Below are 23,641 nucleotides of genomic sequence, written 5' to 3'. Positions count from 1 at the left end.
AGTAAGTATTCATTTGGGGAGACTTATATCTCAAATTCGTCTCTAAACCTATCTACATGCTTGACTGCTCTCTAAATCAGCCTGTGTTTTCTGCTTTTTATAACACTTCTACCAGGAGAGAATTCTTATCTTAAGCCATTGAAAACATCATCTTGGCAGAGGCCATTGATTCGTACTCAACCAGCCAGATTGCAAAAACATTCATTCTCTTGCCGGGCGCGGTGGCTCAAGCCTGTAATCCCAGCACTTTGGGAGGCCGAGGCGGGTGGATCATGAGGTCAACAGATCGAGACCATCCTGGTCAACATGGTGAAACCCCGTCTCTGCTAAAAATACAAAACATTAGCTGGGCATGGTGGCGCGTGCCTGTAGTCCCAGCTACTCAGGAGGCTGAGGCAGGAGAATTGCTTGAACCCAGGAGGCGGAGGTTGCGGTGAGCCAAGATCGTGCCATTGCACTCCAGCCTGGGTAACAAGAGCGAAACTCCGTCTCAAAAAAAAAAAAACAAAAAAACAAAAAAAAAAAAAAAACCATTCATTCTCCTGGTATTTGGCAAATAAAGCTGGATAACCAAGACCTTGTCTTTAGAGACAGAATTCAAAGTCATTTCTCCAAAATAGCAAAGCTAGTAACTATCTTCCCAATTTAATTAGCAGAATCAGGTCTTTTAACAATAGACTAAAGCAAGCGAGGTAGGCCCAGGGAAGGAAAAGAAGACTGCTTTTTGCCAGGTATCAACTCACAGGAATGTATTCAATCGTCGTTTTATCTTCTACTATGGTCCAATTAACATTTGTCAAAATTTTTTCTGTTTTAAATAAAGTTATTGTGTTCCGTATTATCTCCTGGATGTGCTGAGCGGCATTTTGCAAAGCCAATTGTCTTGGGAGGGAAAGAACACACAAACCTGTGAGAAAGAAGAAAGCAAGAGCTTAATAGAGTACAGAGAAGGCAATGGAAAGCAAAAAAATGTTGCATGATTCTGTAGTGTTATCTTGAGATTGCCTGCAAACCAAAGTGGTTATAGCAAGAACAATTTTTCCTACAAAACTTTCTAGAAAATGGTCCAACTATTTGTTTCTTTTCGGCTATATAGCTCAACTTTATCTGACTCAACTGCTAAAAAATGTTTATTGGTTTCCTTGCTTTCCCTACAGCAAAAGACATGACTGACTACTTCAACACAACCCATATGTAGCTCTCAAAGTGGAACGGATACAGTGGAAGGGCTGCCTATCAAACTATGCAGATTCCTTGTTCCACCCCACAGCTGCAGAATCAGATTGGCCTGAAAATTTGCATTTTAACAGGTTCTCCAATTGTTTCTTATACTGTACATAGTAACATTTAAAAGCCAATGCAATAGAGATCCCTCAAATTTAACATCTCTGTTTTCTGGCCAGTGAATCAATATGTTCAAAATTTGTAGCATTTTGTATTTTCTTGAGGTATGAGCTATAAGACTCACCAAAGAGAAAAAATTAACTAGTAAATGAGCTTAGCCTACTTACACACAATTCCATCTTAATAAAGCTGTTCTCGCCTCATAATTGCATGTGAAATGTGTCTTCAAGGGTTAAATGGCTCCTAAGTGTTTCAGTTTAACTTTAGCTCACTCTCTATGGGACACTGTGTACAATGGAGTGATTTGAAATTTGGGGATTCAGAAAGGTCTGTAGGGATATCCCTCTCAAGCATCAGGATCAGTTCACTATAACCCAGAGAGAGCAAAGATGCATCTGACCAACTGCTGCTTTGGATTTAAAATTCCCATGGCAAAGACCACACAAGGAGAAAATGTATTCATTTGTCCAACTAGATCCCACCCATATGATGGGCATCAGCCGCTTTCCAGGTTCTCAGGGGAAGCATGAAGGCATATGGGCCACTTGGTGGCACCAGCCCATCTGAATGTACTCCCAGTGTTTAAGATGATCCTGGAAGAGTATGAGGAGGGACTGCTTAAAAGCATTAGACCAGGTGGAAGGAGTTGGTTTGAAATTCTGACTAATAAAACTAAAATCCATTAAGTACCTGTTAAATGTGTACCACACAATATTTCTAGAGAGGATGAATACTGACTCTGAAAAGATAAAGTACTTGCTATATAATCTTTATTCCACAGTGAGTTAAAGAAATCTGAAGCTTGGTTATATTGGAAGAGGATGCTATGGATGACTTTCATTACTAAAAGCCAATGCCTAGCTTCAAAGCTTTAAAGGACAGACTAACTCTTGTTAGGGGCTAATACAGCTGATGACTTTAAGTTGAAGCCAATGTTTACTTACCATTCTAAAAATCCTAGAATAAATTAAATGTATTCTGTCTGAGCTCTGAAATGGAAAAACAAAGCCTGGATGACAGCACATCTCTTTACAGCATGGTTTGCTAAATAGTTTAAGCTCACTATTGATATCTACTGCTCAGAAAAAAAAAAAAAAGATTCCTTTCAAAATATTACTGCTCATTCACAATACACTTAGTCACACAGAGCTCTGATGGAGATGGACAAGGAGATGAATGTTGTTTCCCTGCCTGCTAACACAATGTCCATTCTGCAGCCCAAGTATCAAGGACTCATTTTGACTTTCAAGTCTTATTATTTAATAAATACATTTTGGAAAAATAAAATCTTTTGTGCACAAGCAAGTGCTCAGAGATTTCATCACCACCAGGTCTGCTTTACAAGAGCTTCTGAAAGACGCACTACACATAGAAAGGAACAACCAGTATCAGCCATTCCAAAAACATACCAAAAGGTAAAGAGCATCAACATAATGAAGAATCTGCATCAACTAATGGGCAAAACAGCGAGCTAGCATTAAATGGCAGTATTAAACTCATACATATCAATATTAATCCTAAATTTAAATGGACTAAATGCCCCAATTAAAAGACACAGACAGGCAAATTGGATAAAAAGCCAAAACCCATCGGTATGCTGCATCCAGACCCATCTCACATGCAAGGATACACAAAGGCTCAAAACAAAGAGATGGAGGAAGATTTTCCAACCAAATGGAGAGCAAAAAAAAAAAGCAGGAGTTGCAATTCTTGTCTCTGATAAAATAGACTTTAAAGCAACAAAGATCAAAAGAGACAAAGAAGGATATTATATAATGGTAAAAGGATCAATGCAACAAGAAGAGCTAACAATCCTAAATATATACGCACCCAATACAGCAGCACCCAGATACATAAGGCAAGTTCTTAATGATTTACAAAGAGACTTAGACTCCCACACAATAATAGTGGGAGACTTTAACACCCCATTGTCAATATTAGACAGATCAACGAGACAGAAAATTAACAAGGATATCCAGGACTTGAACTCAGATCTGGAACAAGTAAACTTAATAAACATTACAGAACTCTCCATCCCAAATCCACAAAACATACATTCTTCTCAGTACCACATCACACCTACTCTAAAAGTGACCACATAATTGGAAGTAAATCACTCCTCAGCAAATACATAGCATTTCACATGTTTAAAAATAAATAAATACATACATACATACATATATACAAACATTTTGTAAGGCTATAGCTGTCATAGATAGTGTCTTCTCTGATGGATCTGGGGAAAATCAGTAGAAAACCTCATGGAAAGAAGTCAGTATTCAAAGTCCCATTAAGAGCACTCATAATTCATAGCAGGAGGTCAAAATATCAACATTAATAGGAGTCAGGAAGAAGCTGATTTTAACATTCGCAGATGACTTTGAGGGGTTCAAGACCTCAGTGGAGGAGGTAAATGCAGATGTGGTGGAAATAGGAAGGGAACTAGAATTAGAAGTGGAGCCTGAAGATGTGAATGAATTGCTGCAATCTCAGAATAAAACTTGCATGGATGAAGAGTTGCTTCTTATGGACAAGTAAGCAAAGTGCTTTTTTGGTATGGCATCTACTCCTGGTGAAGATGCTGTGAACATTGCTGAAATGACAGCAAAGGATTTAGAATATTTTATAAATTTAGTTCCTAAAGCAGCGACAACAGGTTTTGAGAGGATTGACTCCAATTTTGAAAGAAGTTCTACTCTATGTAAAATGCTATCAATCAGCACCACATGCTACAGAGAAATCTTTCACAGAAGGAAGAGTCGATGTGCCAAACTTCATTGTTGTCTTAAAGAAACTGCCACAGCCACCCAGTCTTCAGCAGCCACCACCCTGATTAGTCAGCAGCTGTCAACCCTGCACTAGCAAAAAGATTATGACTTGCTGAAGGTTCAGATGATCATTAGCATTTTTCTGCAAAAAAAGCATTTTTTCATTAAGGTATATAAATAGTTGTCTTAGACACTGTGCTTTTGCATTATAATAGACTAGAGCATAGTGTAAACACAACTTTTATATGCACTGGGAAACCATATAATTTATAGACTTGCTTTATTGTGATATTTACTGCATTATTTGCTTTCTCATATGGTTCAGAATTGAACCTGCAATATCTCCAAGTTATGCCTGATATGTAAATCTCCAATAGTCTGATTAATTTTAAATTCCTGGAAAAAATCTGGTCTCTGTAGCAGCAGAGCTGAGGATCAAGCCATGGCATATTCAACTATACTAACGCTCTACTATAAGACTTTGCCTAATCTCACCCCAGTTTTCCCCTCTCTCCTGGATTTCTCTACTGAATGTGTCTATTTGTTATTTTATTATATTTATGCATTTTATTGTAAACAACCTGAGATTCCTTTTAGAAATAACCAACTGTGGCAGAGCCTCCCAATATCCATTATCTTCTTCCTTCTGCCAATAGAATCTCTAAGTTTTGACTGATCATATTGTCAACCAGAAAAGATATTTCCCAGCTTGCCTTGCCCATAGTGCCCATATGACTAAGTTCTGGCCAATGGAATGTGAGTGATAATGATATATTAGAAAGAGGCTGCTTACCCTCCATTGCCACACACCCGTCCCCCACCATTTCCCCTTTCTAGTTGGTTGGATTGTAGACATGGTGGTAGTAAGCACGTTTCAAGAGCAGCTGCTTAGGGCATGGAAGAGCAATCAAAGGAAAGAAACTTGGATCTCTACGCAATCTTGTAGAGCAGAACCATCTCACACTTCTAGACTTTTTGGTGAAGGCAAAGAAAAATCCTTCTGTCTTGTTTAAGCCTTTGTTCATTTGGCTTTTGTTAAACTGGATGAACCAATATCCCAAGTAATACAGCATCTGTTACTTGGAATATGAATAATGAAAAATGAATAATTTCTAAACCAATTTCTTGAGCTTCATAAGAAATGTCCCTATGACAGCCAACAATAACCTGTTTGTGTTTTTCTCCTCAGTTAATTCATGAATGAGACATATACTTTACCTAACTTCTTGGCTGACTGAGTCATCATGTATGAATTTATTCCCATCGTCAATAACGATATTACTTGTATATAGAGTATAAACTAAAAACAAAGCACATACATAGTTAGAAGCAAAATATTAAGTACTCCAAAAGTAATCATTGTTTAGCCACTAACAAAATTCTATGAATGTCTTAATCCACATTTTAAAACCCTGTCCCTGATAAGTCAGTTAAGGCAAACAGGGTGTTTTGTGAACATTGTCTGAACATACTACACTGGAGCAGACATTAATTTCCAATTGCAATGAGGAAAACAATAGACTGGAGATTATATACTAAGGCCACTGTGCGGGGAGCTCTCCACAGTTGCCACTCCTGGCAGCAGTCAAAGTGGTAGCCATCCCAGACGTGGCTGTGGAACCTGCAGGGTGGGGAGAAAGCCCAGCAACCGCAGGCGGGATGGTGACCATGGGCAGCAGAGGGGTATGTGCCTGCCACCAGCATTTACTACGGCTGTACCAGAGGCTCTGAAGGAGAAGGCAGGAGCTGTGGTGGGGTCTGGAGAGGTGCCGTGCAGAAGCAGAAAGGTAACCACATTTGTAGGCCGTGACATTGACATTTCTTAGCCATGTGATTGGGGGCCAGTTAATTTAACCCCTCTGAGCCACAGCGTCCATCACTGAAAAGAAGAGTTCATAGTAATTTCTCCTCCAGTGTCTCTCATGCTTGACTAATAACAACAATCACCTGAAGCACTTGTTAGACGTACTGACTCCCTCTGTGGGTTGTGATTCTGTAGGTCTAGGGTGGAAGCAATGGGATTCCTAACATCAGACGGAATTAAGAAACGCTGTAAAATGATTCCCAGGTGCTAGTTAACTTCTCATTGACTTGGTTCTAGGCCAATTCCTTGCATAAAAGAAAATCGAAGGAGCGGTAATGTTGATTATTTCACTTTTCTTTTGAAGCACGGAAAGAACCAAAGTCTTTGCAAAACCACCGGTTATTTGAACTCAAAATTAATGCTCAGAGAAGGCCCACAGATATAAATCCTCAGAAAAAAATGTGGTGAGGAATATGAATATGATACCCCATCAAAAACAGCACTTCCTGTTTTGGGAGTTAGGGCACCTGAGGTCTTTCCCTCTCATGCTACATACAGAAGACTCCTCTCTTCGATTTCTCCACATGCAATATGGAAAGGTCAATAGTAGCTCCCAAAAAGAAGATATTAAATAAATACTGTACTCCTTGGGCCTTCAGGACAGCAGGAAAATAGTAAAGAGGAGAAATTCTGGGCTGGAAATTAGACAATATAGACAAACTCCATACATCTACCTCCAGATTTCTTGGTAGGTAAGTCAGCGTTCTTGAGCTCATATTATTCAAGTGGTTTTCCCCCTCCCAAAAACAAGATTTGGGGTTTATCTGACTGGAGGTAATGAGGGGCTGATCCTGGAGATTTGTAGCAGCTTCTGGAAACTTCTCTATCTAGCTTACAGTGCTATTACAGATGACAAGGTGCACTGCCAGCAGATGCACTGGGCTCTTTGGATTTGCGGGGACTGTAGGATACAACCACCACCAGACTGCCCAGAAATCCACCAGCTAACCCATGGGGAAAGGCTTTCAGAAAGAGTGGAAAGGAAACCAAGTTTTTTTTTTTTTTTTTTTGGCTACAGATAATGGAGTCTTTGCCTAGAATTTTTCAAGAAATAAATTTTTTTTAATTAGCCCTAAAGACATAAATATAACTAGATCCTTAATTTAAAAATGTATAAAATCTTTCTCATCATGGTATGCTTAACTAGTTTCAGTTTTTGTTCCAAAACCTTTCAGTTTTTGTTCTAAGAACTATAAGGAGTAGATGTTTTTGACAAAAGTATTGTTTTTTCGTGCTTTCTGGCAGCCATTGAAAAATAGCATTTGTACCTGGGCATGGTGGCTCATGCCTATAATCCCAGCACTTTGAGTGGAGGCCTAAGTGGGCAGATCACCTGAGGCCAGGAGTTCAAGACCAGCCTCGCCAACATGGTGAAACCTTGTCTCTGCTAAAAATAAAAAAAAAAAAAAAAATCAGCCAGGTGTGGTGGTGCACACCTGTAATCCCAGCTACTTGGGAGGCTGAAGCATGAGAATTGCTTGAACCCAGGAAGCAGAGATTGCAGTGAGCCAAGATTGCACCACTGCACTCCAGCCTGGATGACAGAGAGAGGTGCTGTCTAAAAAAAAAAAAAAAAAAGAAAAAAGAAAAGAAAAGAAAGAAAAAGAAAATAGCATTTGTGTGTTCAATAACATTTACTGAGCATTTATTAAGTGTCAGGTATTCTACTGGGCATCATCTCAATCCTCAACAGAAAGTTGAGGCTCAGCAAGGCTGGGGAACTTCTTCGAGATCATCTATCGTGTGAATGGCAGAGTTTCAGACCAGAGCCCAAGTTCATCTAATACCATATCCATAACTACTCCATAATTACTGGTCCCTTTCAAATTCTCAGCATAAATAAGGTTCTGCTCAGTTCCTTTCTACTTAAAAGAATGCATTTCTACTTAAAATCTAATTCAAAACTGGTTAACTTTATTACTGGGTTCTCTGACATAAAAAATAAGTAAAAATTATAAATATGAATAATCATGAGACATGATCTTTCCTACCATTTCTGGTACTTCTACTTTTTTTTCAGTGAGATTATAAATATCAGGAGCAAGGAGTAAACTAAAAACTCCTTTAATTCCAGACCATGCCATAACAACTCCCCATCGCCAATTATATTCATAATTTGAACGCATCAAAATAAGGCTCACTAACAAAATAGTGAGCAACCTGTGGAGAGAGAAACATTAAAAATAAATCACACCTTGTTTATTAATGTTATTCATGGTTGAAAGCATGTACTAAATACTAAATTTAATATACATTTCTTCAGGAAAGAGAAAACAATGCAATTTATTGTTAAATCCTTCCAATTTTCTGGGACTAATCAAATCTACTATTTAAATTTTGCACGTAATACTCAAGTCTTGAAAAATAATGCTGAAAGTTTTAAACAAATATAAGGAATTATCATCAACACTACTGTATATTGTTTGGATTTGGGTAGTAAATTCTCACAGGGAAACCTCTTCTAAGAATGCTGACAAGCTCATCTACTCCCTGAAAAGCCATACATGACTGGATTCAAAAATTATAATGGGGGCATGTGCAGATCATGACCCAAATGTAAGATTATTGTAGACACATTAATAAACTTAACCCAACCAAATGTTTACTGAGCTCCCACAAGAATCCATACGCTAAATGTCACACAAATAATTTTAATTTGCGCCTTCTTGCTCTCCAGATTACATTTTAAAAGTAACCTGTGCCAAAATTTAAAATCTATCATTAAGGGACCAGCACTGAGAGAATATCAGTACTGTCCTTCAAATGATTTAGAACAAATGAAATTTCCGCAAAAGTAAAATCAGATGTGTTCTTAGCCTCAAAAAGTATATTGTGCATCAGTTGGTGAGCTATAAATTGTACAAGTCAATTTAGAGAATTCCTGTCATTGAGAAACAGAAAATCTACAATTACCATCTATAATGTATATAATTAATTTTGGCAAACTCCTCTGCCTTGCATTCAAGCCTTTTGCAACGTGACTCTTACCAACCTTTTCAGCCTTACTAAATAACCTTTCCCTAAAATATCAGAGTCCAACCAAAATAGAACCAACTTATGTCATTTCCTGATATCAAAAACAGGGAGGCAGAATAGCAAAAGACTCTGAAGTCAGCCTACCTGTGTTAAATTTAGGCTTGCCTTTTACTAACTGCATAACTACATTCGCAAGCTATTTAATCTCTCTGTACCTCAGCTCCTTCATCTGTAAAATGAAGATGATAATAACAATTGTACTTGCCTCAAAGGATTATTGTGGTAATTCAATTAAATGCAGCAATACTCAGGGCTTAGAATGATGCTTTGCATGTGGTCAGCACTCAATACATAATCAATACATAATTATAACTATATACGATACACATGTATCCATACAAAATATTCAATCAGCAACACTTATTATGTTCGTGTATTCCCATTTCTTTATCTTGGCTCATACTCTCTGAAATGTTTTTCTCAAGTCTTACAAGAAAACCCACCCACACTTCGAGGGCCAACTTAAGGATAATGCCCTTGATTAAAGCCTTTCCTCTAGTGCGTGGAACCATCAGTTCAGCAAGATCTCTGCCACTCACTAGCCATTTGACCTTGGACAAGGTCCTTTGCTTTTCTGGGGGCCGATTTCTTCAAAATGTAGAAAATAACAGAGATAAATAATTGGAGATGATAATTCTTATCTCCTAGTGTTGTTATGAAGATGAAATTAGATAATGGATGTATACCTGAGTCAAACAGTGTGCTAAAGCCATGTTTCTTTCTTTATGACCAATCTCAGCTTACATATGAGCTCTCATGGCAGAGCATGTTAAAACTATTTCCTGGCTCTCATACTTAGAGATTCAATTCAGTAGGTTGAAATGGGCCCATGAATTTGCATTTCTGTCTAGCTTACAGGTGATGCCAATCCCTCTCATTTTATGGATAAAATCTTGAAAAATAAACACACTTATCCCAAGTTGCACACCAAGCTATTGTCAAGGCCTTGACAACAAGGCAGGTTTCCTGGCTCCATGTTCAGAGCCCTTTTTGCTATATGCCAATGCTTCCTAATTCTAATTCTGAGCTTGAGAATCTAAGCTTAGTAAACAAACTTTAAAATATTATTCTTACCTTACTAAATTCACTGTTGCAAATAAGATGAGTATGAAAATTATGGTGTGAAAGTCATAATGGTTGCTTTCTCCACATCCAATCACAATGCCAGAGAAAGCATATATTAAATGTTCATATACAGATGAAAACATTCTTAAGAACCTAGGATGAATGAAAAGGAAATGACATTTTAAGCAATGCATCTTAAATAAAATTTTTTTTTTCACATAAAAGCATGTATCTTATACCTTTCACTGTCTTAGCAGAGGCCCTTGCCTTCACCTCTGTTACAGTCAACAATTAAAAGAATTTTGTTGGATCTAAAAACACCCAGTTCCATATTTTTCATTACCCTCATCACACCAATACCGTGGGCTGCTTCTCACAGTAGAATAATAACAGCAAGGCAGAAAACTGAGGCCCTCCCCCAGCAGATGATTTATCAGTTTCTCTGGGATTTTCTGGCAGCATATCAACTGTTGGGGCTGCTACTGCTAAACCCAGAGTTGTGTTGCTACTAGGAGGTACATCTCAGTAACTTTGACTTTGCAATAGCTAACCGGATCATCCCAATGCTCTCTGCACAACCTCTCCCTCTGTGACTCACATGTGCTCTTCTATTTACTTTGAAAGTCTATCCTGTCTGCTTTCCTGTCTCCTGAATTCCTAAAAGTCTTGTAAGGCTAACTGTAGCCCCACGTTGTCTATGAAAGCCTCTTAAGCACCCTAGGTGGTGGCGGTCCTGCTCTGAACTCCTACAGTGCCGACTCTCTGCACTACTGTAGTTTTTAAGCAGAAGAAAGCATTAGAATCACCCAGATTGAATTCTAAAGCTTGACAGAACCACCCGCAGAGATTCTTACTGAGTAGACCAGAGCACATGGGTTAGGGCATGGGACTGAGGCCTCAGTAGAGTACACATTCTGTTCTGTATAGTTGCACGTCATAGCACACCTGGGTCAGGGCCAAGTGTGATTTCCACAAGCAGATCTCAAGACCTGCCTCCTCTAGATTCCCTCTCGGGTCTTTCTCTTTCAGCTGAGTGGGTAAGTGTGTCTGCCCCACAAACCAGCCTCCTTACAGGTGGATCTCAAAATTTACGCTCAGAAAGAAGCACAAGGAAGCTTCATTTTAGCTACAGATATAAACCATGTTCTTTGATACATACAGCATTACCCCAATTAAGGAAATAGTTTGGTTCTCCAAGTGACTTCTATCTCTTGATTCAATTGATTCCAAACCCCTACAGGGAAAGAGTAGGGGAACCTCAAACCCTAGTGCATAGTTTTCAAAAAATTCAGAAGTCATGGAATAACTGACTGAGTTAAATACTTTTTCAAAAACCTCAGCTGGGCACGGTGGCTCATGCATGTAGTCCCAACACTTTGGGAGGCTGAGGAGGGCAGATTGCTTGAGCCAGGAGTTTGAGACCAGCCTGAGAAACATGGTGAAACCTCATCTCTACAAAAAATACAAAAAAAACTAGCCAGGTATCATGGAGCAGGCCTGTAGTCCCAGCTACTTGAGAGGCTGAGGTGGGATGATCACTTGAACCCTGAAGGTAGAGGCCATAGTATGCTCTGATAGTGCCATTGCCCTTCAGCCTGGGAGGCAAAGCAAGATCCTGTCTCAAAAAAAAAGTTTTTTTTAATCTCTCCACAAGACCTAAAAAATGCATTACGTATAGTAGAACCTGAAAAATACATGCTTATTCACACATATTGTTACTTTCTTATATAAACACGTCTGCCACTTAACAATAAGCACCTCTGAGAAGGGACTTATTTTTGTAGCCCCAGACCTAAGATGCAATATCCGGACCACAGCAGATGTTAAGAAAGGATTGGGTTGAATGGGTGAAAAAATAAATAATTGAGTGAATAGAAAGTAATTTATAATGATGTCAACAGACAGCACTACTCATGAAACTGTCTAAATTCAGGCATTATGCCAAATAGATGTTCTATGACATGTTATTCCCAAGCCTCTGGATTTAAAAAACACAGTAAAGTTTCGTTCACATACACACAAATATGGAATAGTTTTAGGTGCCCATGTTTTTATTTTCTTTTGCCAAGTAGGCAAGAAAATACTATCTTCTGTCATTGAAATGTCGTAAAAGAAAGGACAGTATAAACAACAAAAAAGGTAGGATGAACATAATTTTATAATAATGCATAGTCCATACATTAAATAAATTAATTTTCCTGGGAAAACTCAAGATTATGGCTTATTTTTCTCAGTTCGACATTTGTTTTCATCTGATGTGGAAATTTCTACATTAGACGATGATCTGGTATCCAATAATTCTTAACCAATTCTCTAATTTATCATAGTCTCTAAGAGAAAGGCTAATTTATTGTTTGCATGCCCAGACAGGCAAATGATTTTCCCTCTGTCCAGAAATGTCCACGTGGCATTTATTACCAGGAGTAAAAGGCAGGTGAGAGCTTTGTTGATGTTACATCTTTCTGCTACTCTTCTTTTCCAGCTCTTCCCATATTGATATACTGTTATTTAGGTATATGATGAAGGAAACAAAGAAATAATGTGTTTTTTTAAATCTTCACAGTTCAAAGTAAATTTTTATCAGGTTATATACAAAAAACACCATGGTCTCTTGAGCCACTGATACTTATTCATAACCAGAGTGTCAATTAATGCTGATAATTGTTGGCACCTTAAATTCTTTTCAAATATAACTGATAGCAAAAATAAAATTTTTAAGGATTAAAAAAAAAGCTATGGAAAAAGAATTTTATTAGTGTACATGAAGTTGAGATCCCTTATGCACTAAACTGCTATGAGATCTATCCAAGTGCACGATAGGAAACTTACCTAGTAATTACAAATTCGATCCTCGGTCTAAAGGTTAAAGAGTCTAAATTCAGTCCTACAGTGGCTAAGGCAAGAACGCCTGACATTCCTAAATATTCCACTGCAGAGAAAAAATAAACAAATGAATCAAACGAAATGCATTCAGATCTGTACACTGAGATACTTTATCTTGAATGAATTGATGGGAATCTTAAGAGGAGTAGTAGTTCTTAGAAAGTTGCTTCAAGGGATTGACCTAATCCAGTAAATTGGGGGCTGGCTAACTTTTTCTATAAAGGGCCAGATAGTAAATATTAATGTTTGTGAACCATACAGGCTCTGTTACAATGGCTCAATTCAGCTACTGTAGTGCAAAAGCAGCCATAGATAATATGTAAATGGGTGTGTCTAGTAAAACTTGGTTATTAGACACTGAAGTCCAAATTTCACATAATTTTCATATGCCATAAAATATTCTTCTTTTGTGCCATTTTAAAATGTAAAATCTATTTTCAGCTAACAGGCAGATTTAGCCCAAGAGTTGCAGTTTGCCAACTCCTGCTGGAGACCATCATTGAGAATAGGGCTCATGAAAAAATAAGTTCCACAGCCCTCAAGGTGTCCTTTAAGCATCTCAGGAATACTGCACTACATGTACCAGGAGTTGTGAGCCAACCTCAGTGCTTGTAATGACCCCAATTCCTTATGCCTGCTTTTCTTTTGCTGATATAGACCTTCCTAATTAAACTTGTAATTTGCTAGGCTCTAAACAAGTGTGTAAATGTATTAATAGTCTGAGGCAGGAAAACCAACCTGAAGGATGTTTGAATACCATAAATATTGATAGTCTTAGACCACAGAGTCTTCAAATAGCACATTAAAACCATCAGACAGAAAGGAAGACAAAGAACATGAAAGGTAGGAATGCAAGGGCTTTGAGGCAAAGCAGAGCTAATTGCTCTTGGAATGTGGCCTCACCTTCCTCCATTAATGGCCCTGCAACTATAAAACAGGCATAAAATAGTTATGACTCATATGCTTGGCACACTTTTAAAGCAATGAATAAGTGATAATACTATCATGCTGTTGTTTGTATCTACTTTATTGCTTAGCAAACTAATATTATTTATTAAAGATGAGTTTACTATTCTTTCAGTTTATCTAATCACTTAAGTTCAATTTAGACTTCTTTTTATCTACCTGTTAACTGAATTTACCTTAAATAACCAATGACAATAAAACCAGGAGTGCTGCAAACTGTGATGACAGGGAAACTATCTTTCAATAATTAGGGTTTTATAAAGAAGGGACAGTGTAAGTAATAAGCCCCAGTTACAGGCAACAAGGGGACGCGTTGTTTGTAGACTTTTAAAACAATTATAAAGATGATAAAAAGTCCTTCCACTTTTTATTATCTCCATTGCCCCCAAAATTCTAAACACTGTCACTTAATGAAATATTCCTCCTTGCTAGGAGGAATGCCTCTAGCCTACACTTTTATAGAACCCATGTTCTTTCATGAATTATACATCAGCATTCCAAGAGGTGACTCTCCAACCTCAATCAGATGCTCTCTGGACTTAAGCTTAAGTGAGGGAAAAAAAAAATTAAACAGCATGAAAGAAATGTAGCATTAGAGAATGTATAAGTGAGAATTTTATCTACATTATAGCTCTCTGGCTATGGAACATCTCCTTATGACACTGCCTATTTCTGACTTTGCTGTCAGGAACTTACTAAGTATGAGTAAAGGACTGCCTGACATTGTTTTTTAATTCCTGAAGCAGAGGAAAGTGTAATTAAGGAGGGAGGTGTATTGCTTTCCTGGGGAGGCCAAATTGAATGGCACAAACTAGGGGGCTTAAACAACAGAAATGTACTGTCTCTCAGTTCTGGAGCTAGAAGTCCAAGATCAACAGGGTTGGTTCCTTCGGAGGGCTGTGAGGGAGATTCTGTCCCAGGCCTCTCTCCTAGCTTCTGATAGTTTCAAGCATCCTTTGGCTTATAGCTGGTATTCTCTCTGCGTCTTCACATAATCTTCCCTCTATGTGTGTCTGTTTCTGTGTCCAAATTTCCCCTTTTTATAAGGATACAGTCATACTGGATTAGGACCCACCCTAATGACCTCATCTTAACTTGGTCATCTGCAAAGGACCTATTTCCAAATAAAGTCACCTGTACAGGTACTGGAATACAGGACTTCAACATCCTTTAGGGGGATGCAATTCAACCTAAAACAAGAGGCTACCTAGCAAGCTTTCTTTCTGAGCAGTGGCACAGTGCTGCCTTGAAGCCCCAAAGAATCATTGGCTAAAATCGGTATATATAACACACATATGTGCTGACTCTGGGATGTATTTAAGCCTGAATGATTAGTGTAAAATCCCTACCTTCTATAGTTCATTCATACTCTGCAGTAAGTCTTCCGAACAAATGCAACTAACTGTCCCTTCCCTCCGCTCCCCTTCATCTCCCCCCACCTAGCCCTGTGAGTGTTGTTCCCTTCCCTGTGCCCAAGCATTCTCATTATTCATCTCCCACCTATGAGTGAGAATATGCAGTGTTTGGTTTCTGTTCTTGTGTCAGTTTGCTGAGAATGATGGTTTCTAGATTAATCCATGTCTCTACAAAGGACACAAACCTGTCGTTTTTTATGGCTGCATGGTATTCCATGGTGTAGATGTGCCACATTTTCCTTGTCCAGTCTATCATTTATGGGCATTTGGGTTGGTTCCAGGTCTTTGCTATCATAAACAGTGCCACAACGAACATAATGTGTGCATGTGTCTTTATAATAGAACTATTTATAATCCTTTGGGTATATACTCAGTAATGGGATTGCTGAGTCCAGTGGAATTTCTAATTCTAGATCCTTGAGGAATCACCACACTGTCTTCCATAATGGTTGAACTAATTTATACTTTTTTTTTGGAGACAGAGTCTTGCTCCATTGCCCAAGCTGGAGTGCAATGGCGTGATGTTGGCCCACTGCAAACCCTGCCTCCCAGGTAGAAGAGATTCTTGTGCCTCAGCCTCCCGAGTAGCTGGGATTACAGGCGTGAGCCACCACACCTGTCTAAATTTGTTTACTTTCAGTAGAGACAGGGTTTCACTATATTGGCCAGGCTGGTCTCAAACTCCTAGCCTCAATTGATCCACTCACCTCAGCCTTCCAAAGTGCTGGGATTATAGGCATGAGCCACTGCACTCGGCCTATCATACCACTTTTAAAGATAAGGAAAGTGAACCGTAGAGTGGTTAAGTAATTTTCCAGGATCACCAAGCTAATAAATTGCAGAGCTGAGATTTGAACTCAAGTCTGCCCAATTCCAAAGCTCTTCAAGGACTAGTAGCAGTTTACTCAACCAACATGTGTTAAATTACTATCAGGCATATGGCAAGCTCCAAACATAGAAAAGAGAACAAACAGGAAGATGACTAAGAGACAGTCTTCACCTCAAGGAACTCACAGTGTAGTAGATAAACGTTCTTTCTTCAAACATTTAAGGCATCTATAAAAAGCAGCAAAGGAGAAGAAAAAAAGATGAAGACATTTGAAGGAAAGGAACCTTCAGTGAATGCTTTCTATGATTTTATTGATTCAGGGCAGTGAGCAACCCTCAGGAATCTGTAAAAGAAGCAGCGCTTTTAGGTAAAAGCGCTGTAGGTGAAACTGTAGGTGAAAGAGAAACAACCTCTTGATACCTGAGGTCTTTCAAGAACAGAAGTTGCTTCACTGTGTGAGATGAGAGCAAAAGTGGAATCTGACAGTTTGGCCACAGTTGCTATGTCTCTTAGGGACTGGGCCCCTCAGTCAGGCCAGTAAACACTTAGATCTCCGTTTCACTGGACTAAACTAGCTGAGGGTCAGCCAGTACTGGGCACTCTTACTCATGTGATTATTTCACTCTCCTGCTTCTCTTTCAACAATAAATATACCTCTCCTTTCCTGACTCCTAGCCTAAGTAAAGGCTGCCATTTCTATAGTCCCCTCAATTTGGCAACCATTGTATTAAAGGCTGTTGATCTAGAAAGGCCTCAGGAGCATCTCTCCCAGCCTCCTCAGTTTGCAGATGGTTTGCTCAGGGTTAGAGCAGAATGAGCTCAGTGTTGATTCCTCTGCCCAGGGAATGCCGGTGATTATATACAAGGTCAAAGGAAGAGTTCAAAAAGAATAGAATAACCACAGAGAACAGTGCAAGAAAATGGGACATGGAGTTGAAATAAAGAGGATATTAAGAAAGACCAAGAAAGGGCTAGAGGTAACAGTAAGATAGTATGACAAGACACACAGTGGGGCCACAAAAAGAAAGAGATGTTGGAAAGAAGAACTGGATTCAAGATCAGGAAAAAATAAAGGTGTATAAAGCTTACTTTGAGGACAGTACTTTTTGTATTTTTTTCTGCCTTACCAATATAGAAAGTCATGTACACCATTGAAAAGCAGAGAACGATATCAGTCAGCATATTGATGAAAAGGTCAGCCAATATAAATTGAATGATTCTTGCACACCAATATCCAAATACTATGCTTCCAAAAATGTCCAAGATGATTCCAATGGCTGCATGTAACACTATAAATAAATAAATAAGAAATAAAATGTTGAGCCATAACTTTCGTTTCTTTCATTGATGGCATTTAGGCCTTTGCACTTTGGTTTGCTGATGCGATTTTTGAGTAGGGACCTAATCCTTCAGCAAATAGAAGTGTCCCGTGAAAGTCTGGTAAAAGAGGCTCTCTTAGAATATCCTTCCCTTATGGTCTGCAGCTTAAGATTTGTTTATCGAGGGAAAGAAGATTCAAATGTCCTCAGGAGAAAGGCAAGGAGAATAAATGTGAAAAACTTGTGACAAACTGGTTTACAGTGAATATCTAAACAAACAAACAAAAAACCCAAATTAAAAATTTTTAGATAAACTATGTCAAGACCAAGCTAGTCAGGGCCAGGGTCACTGCTAACCTGCAGTTAGTTTATGACCTTGCCCCCAGCCCAGGAGACATTGGAAAATGAAGATGAAAAATGTTCATTAGTCACCATAACTGTGGGCACTAGTGGCAGTTAATGGGTAGCTATCAGGATAGTCCTCAATGACAGAAATTGTCCCACCCCAATGCCCGATAGCTCCCTCATTGAGAAGCACTGCAAACCCCATTTTATTCCTCAATATTTCCTTCTCCTTTTAGTATCTTCCTCATTTTGTGACTATCTCAAAAGTATATCAGGAAAACACATTTTCCCCTTTCATACTGTGATTTTTTTTTCCCCTTTTCATCTCTACTAGTACCACATCTGGAAACCTAGCAAGGCAACATGCTTCATGTCCCAATGGTCTTTAGCTGCAGGAGTCTGGCTCTTGTTACTTCTAGGACTGGACTCTCCAGTCCTGCATAGAACGTTCTGCTTTTACTCTCAGACCCAAATCCAGAACCAATCCAATTCTTAGCACTCATTCATTGAGATCCAGATTGATCCAGGCAAGAAGTAAGTCTGAGTTAGCTGACACAATTGTCTACGTGTGGACACATACATCTATGCATATCGAGAAAAACTAAAACCCTTTTTAAATGTTCTTTCCCCTTTAATGTCCAGGAACACACATGCAGTCCTCCCTCAGGTATCCATGGAGCATTGGTTCCAGGAACCCCTTTGGATACCAAAATCTGCAGATCCTCAAAACCCTGATATAAAATAGTGTAATATTTGCATATAACCTACAGCGCATACTCCTGTGTACTTTAAATCATCTCTAGGTTACTTGTAATACTTAATACAATGTAAATATTATGTAAATAGTTGTTATACTATATATATTTTTAATTTGCATTTTTACTGTTGTATTGTTATTTTTATTGAGTTTTTCTGAATATTTTTGATCTGCAGTTGGTTGCATTCATGGATGCAAATGGCCAACTATGATTTTTTTCTTGTTACTCAATATATCATTGTAATCAGCACAAGAATAAAGTATAGAGAAGGCAGTACACTTAAAACATCTTGAATGTATCTTAATTTTAATTAGAATGGTTTTAGAAAATATACAGACCAAAAAAAATGCTCCTACCTCTAAAAACAGAAAGGTAGATTTTCTTGTTCCGAAAAATTCCAAAAAAAATTGATGTGATGCTACAAATGATCACTGATTCTCCTCTAATGAGATCAGTATATATTTTAGAAACGCCTGAAAAAGTAAATACAAAATATAACTTAATATGCTATATGAAAATAATGTTTTTGCACAGGAAGCAAAAACAGAAGAGAAAGAACAGAAAAAGAAAAAAGGAAAAGAACAAGGCAACTATGACTGGGATGAGTCTGTAAGACAATCACAATCACCATTTTTAAACTTTTCTATTGTGCCTCCTGTATTGGCAATGGCAAAGAAACATGGCGATAGCACTGCTTGTATTGCTCATTGTCTCAACCATACTTGGGTTGCAGAATGAGACAAATACTTCTCAAGATAACACGTTTAGTTTGAATAAACCTGAATCAGATTCCAAAATAATCTCATTTTCGAAATAAGGACAAATTACGACCCCAGCAATTCTACTTCTAGGTATATACCCAAGATAATTGAAAATGTATGACCACTTGAAGATTTGTACATATTTATAATAGTATTATTCGTAAGAGCCACAAGGTAGAAACAACTCAATGTCTGTCAGCCGACAAATGAATAAATACATGTATATATTCCTACAATGGAATATTATTGCTCCACAAAAAGGAATGAAGTACTTACTGATACATACTACAACCTGAACCTTGAAAACATTATACTAAGTGAAAGAAACCAGACACAAAAGCCACATATTGTCTGATTTGATTTATATGAAATGTCCGTGATAGACAAATACATAGAGACCAAAAATAAACTGGCTGTGATTTCCAGAGGCTTGAGCAGATAAAATTCCACAACCAACTTCCCATCTAACATCATTTTCTTTCTGCCTAGAAGACTTTTAACAATTTTATAGTACAGGCCTGCTGATGATAAATTCTTTCAGCTTTTGTATGTTTAAGAAAGTCTTCACTTTACTCTTTTAAAAGATATTTTCACTGAGTATAGAATTCTAAGTCTGCTGTCATTATTTTTGTTCCTCTAAATACAAAGTGTCTTTTGTTTCTGGCTGCTTTGAAAATTTTCTCTTTATCATTGGTTCTAAGGAATTTGCTTTTTATGTGCTTTGGTGTAGTCTTCTTTATATTTCTTGGGCCTGCAGTTTATTGAGCTTGTTGAATTTGTAGCATTCATTATTATCAAATTCAGAAATTTTTCCTCCATGATTTCTTCAAATTATTTGTTCCTCCCACTTTATTCTTTTGGGGACTTATATATTAGGTCATTTGAAATTGTCCGCAGCTCACTAATGCTCAGTTCATGTTTTCTAGTCTTTTTCTCTCTGTGTTCCATTCTAGATACTTTCTATCACTACATCTTCAAGTTTTCTCATCCTTTCCTCTGCAGTGTCTAATCCGCTGTTATTAACAGTCACAATCATCTCATTTTACTACTTGTTGCTGCCTTACTACCATAGTCATGGCAGAAGGCATAAAAATACTGGTTAAACAGGTTGAGAGACTATTAGCACATTTGATTTATCTGGTGAAGAAATCCTCTAATTCCGCTCTCACATTTGTGGGCTAATCAGAACAAGTAAAGTATAAGGCTTGGTGTATAAAGCCATTTATAAATCAAATCCAAAACCTTTTGGATTTGATTTATAGTTATTTTTAATAGTAAGACACGGTAAGAATTGCTCTCCACCTTCTTTTTTGGCTTAATGTGGACCTAATTTATATTGATTCATTGTAAAATTTGGAAAAGGAAAGAATTTTTAAAAATTTTTATAATTCTGTGATGACTCACATGTAACCATTTTAAAACTGAAGTCATTTTCTGAGTAAATGGTTCTTTTCACTCAATTGAGATCATACTAAAACTCTGTATTTTATTTCTTTACAAGATCCTCTTCCAGATTTGCTGTAAAATAAAAGTTATTTAAGCCCTTGCACTCTTTTAAAACAGGTAATGAATAGACAATTTCCTTTTAACTTACATATAAATGTCCACTACATTTTTGACGGGGCCAGTCCACCTTAGATTTAGGTTGTACAGGTTTACAATGCAGGCAGGCACCTCATCAAAAGAAATGCCATTAACACTGTAGAAATTGTAGTTCTGTATATTATGATAATTTTAGGCATATGGCCAAAAATAGCTTTTCCTTAAAAAAATTAATATGTTATGACTATTAAATAGAAGAAAACTGTTTTGAAGAAAGAATCATTTTTCTAATTCACACAAAGGGACAACATGATGGCCCTGCCAACACCCAAAACAAGTGAGAGTGACTTTCCCTGTAAAAATAAGTCAAATTTGTCTTATCAGGAGACAATGCTACTGGATCCAGAATCCATCTAACCTCCTGAGTGTTGTTGAAATTAAAAAAAAAAAAAATGTGAATTAAGAGTCAACAAAATACCTTCACTTAAAGTTTTGTCTTAAAGAAACAGAAGATTGGCCGGGCACGGTGGCTCACACCTGTAATCCCAGCACTTTGGGAGGCCGAGGAGGGTGGATCACGAGGTCAAGAGATTGAGACCATCCTGGTCAACATGGTGAAACCCCGTCTCTACTAAAACTACAAAAAATTAGCTGGGCATAGTGGCGCGTGCCTGTAATCCCAGCTACTCAGGAGGCTGAGGCAGGAGAATTGCCTGAACCCAGGAGGCGGAGGTTGCGGTGAGCCGAGATCGCACCATTGCACTCCAGCCTGGGTAACAAGAGCGAAACTCCGTCTCAAAAAAAAGAAAAAAAAAAGAAATAGAGGACTGTCAACTGGGTGAGGTGGCTCATCCCTGAAATCCCAGCACTTCGGGAGGCCAAGGTGGGCGGATCACTTGAGGTTAGGAGTTCGAGAGCAGCCTGGCCAACATGGAGAAACTTCATCTGTACTAAAAATAGAAAAATTAGCCAGGCATAATGGTACATGCTTATAATCCCAGCTACTCAGGAGGTTGAGGCAGGAGAACTGCTTGAACCCAGGGGGCAGAGGTTGCTGTAAGCCAAGATTATGCCATTGCACTCCACCCTGAGGGATATAGCAAATCTCCATCTCAAAAAAAAAAAAAAAAGAAGCCTTTCTACCGTACTCCTTTTTAAAAAAATAAAATGAACATTGGAACTGCAGTAAATAACATTTACAGTTTATTATAACCATTTACAGTCAAGAGAGTATGGGAAGAGAATGAAGTAATAAAACAAGAGGTAAATACAAATGGTTGGAAGAAAAAGACAGGTAAGGAAAGAGAGAAATAAAATTGTACTTAGGGTTGCAAAGAGAAAAAAGAGAACAGGATCAGAATCTTTGAGAAATATATCAACCGTGTAACAATTTAGAACAGAACCACCAAAAGTGCCTAAAACCCTGTGTTTTCCCACGGGTATGAAAATAAGAATATCACATGCTGGAAAGGTTGGAGGTTTCTCACTCCAATCATAAGGTAATATATTTTCACTAAATACAACTGATACTTTAAAATTGGTTAGGAAAATATTTCTGTGTCAAAACAGAAACCAAAGCATCTAGCCGTTCATGTTGTTATTGCTGTGTTAATAAAACCTGACCATTTGACCCAGCCATCCCATTACTGGGTATATTCCCAAAGGAATATAAATCATTCTACTATAAAGACACATGAACATGTATGTTTATTGCAGCACTATTTACAATAGCAAAGACATGGAACCAACACAAATGCCCATCCATGATAGACTAGATTAAAAAAAAAAAATGTGCTACATATATACCATGGAATACTATGCAGCCATAAAAAGAAATGAGATCATGTCCTTTGCAGGGATATGGCTGAAGCTTGAAGCCATCATCCTCAGAAAAGTAACACAGGAACAGAAAACCAAGCACCACATATTCTCACTCATAAGTGAGAACAATGAGAACACATGGACACCTGCGCCTGTTAGGGGGTGGGAGTGAGGGGAGGGAGCTTAGAATACAAGTCAATAGGTGCAGCAAACCACCATGGCACACATATACCTGTGTAACAAACCTGCACATTTTGTATATGTATCCTGTTTTGGGGTTTGTTTTTTTTTTTTGGAAGAAATAAAGAAAAAAACCTGACAATAGGGGGATATTTCAGAGTGAAATTATCTTCCACCTTACCAAATAATATGGGAAATAGTGCAGGACTCCAAACCTTCTTGGGAATAAGCTTTTATTGAGTAATAATATATTTGAGTGCCAGACTATATCCTCACCCCTTTTCTTGAAGATACACGATAATCCCCTCTCCACCACTTGCCAAACCTTAGAACTCCAAATGGAGGCAGTTCTAACAGGAGGTAGCAAAGCCCTGGAAAAGTCTCATTAGGGATCTTAATGTTTCCCCTGATTGGTAAACAAACTCACCAACTTAGAATATCTACCTCGTGGCTAAGAATTCACTGGAACAGAACAAGAATGCCAATTTTTATCACCTTCCAGAAAGGTTACATTCTCTTTGAAAAAAAACTGAAAATCTTCCTTGGAGATTATAATTGACGCTATGTATCTCATCTCCTCAGTGGTTGTCTTATTTGCACTGTCTCCTTCAATCATTGCTCTACCCCCCAAGATTAAGAGCAAAAGCACAGATTCTTATTCTTCTGAGTGCACAATTCATGCAAGAAAAATATAATCAAAAGAAAATGATGTACCCTTATATTTTCAAGATGAGAGAAAGAAATA

At 38.0% G+C, this 23,641-nt stretch overlaps 1 protein-coding gene across 1 annotated transcript in view; it reads right to left on the bottom strand.

The window, feature by feature from the left end:
• SLC9C2 (solute carrier family 9 member C2 (putative)) overlaps positions 1–23,641 on the bottom strand; it is a 74,314-nt gene that overhangs the window by 34,784 nt on the left and 15,889 nt on the right. The window contains exons 5-11 of the mRNA XM_032291365.1: positions 18,949–19,065; positions 17,298–17,459; positions 12,907–13,006; positions 10,087–10,230; positions 7,968–8,136; positions 5,331–5,412; positions 744–907 (exon numbers count right to left, since the gene is read on the bottom strand). Coding sequence (XP_032147256.1) covers positions 744–907; positions 5,331–5,412; positions 7,968–8,136; positions 10,087–10,230; positions 12,907–13,006; positions 17,298–17,459; positions 18,949–19,065 — 938 coding nt within the window. The remainder of the gene's footprint in view (positions 1–743; positions 908–5,330; positions 5,413–7,967; positions 8,137–10,086; positions 10,231–12,906; positions 13,007–17,297; positions 17,460–18,948; positions 19,066–23,641) is intronic.

This window comes from Sapajus apella, unplaced genomic scaffold (assembly GCF_009761245.1).
Source record: "Sapajus apella isolate SASKATOON/1434 unplaced genomic scaffold, GSC_monkey_1.0 scaffold25, whole genome shotgun sequence".
In the NCBI taxonomy this organism is placed as follows: Eukaryota; Metazoa; Chordata; class Mammalia; order Primates; family Cebidae; genus Sapajus; species Sapajus apella.
The sequence above is the reverse complement of the archived record's forward strand: the minus strand, read 5'-3'. Positions and strand labels throughout refer to the sequence as shown.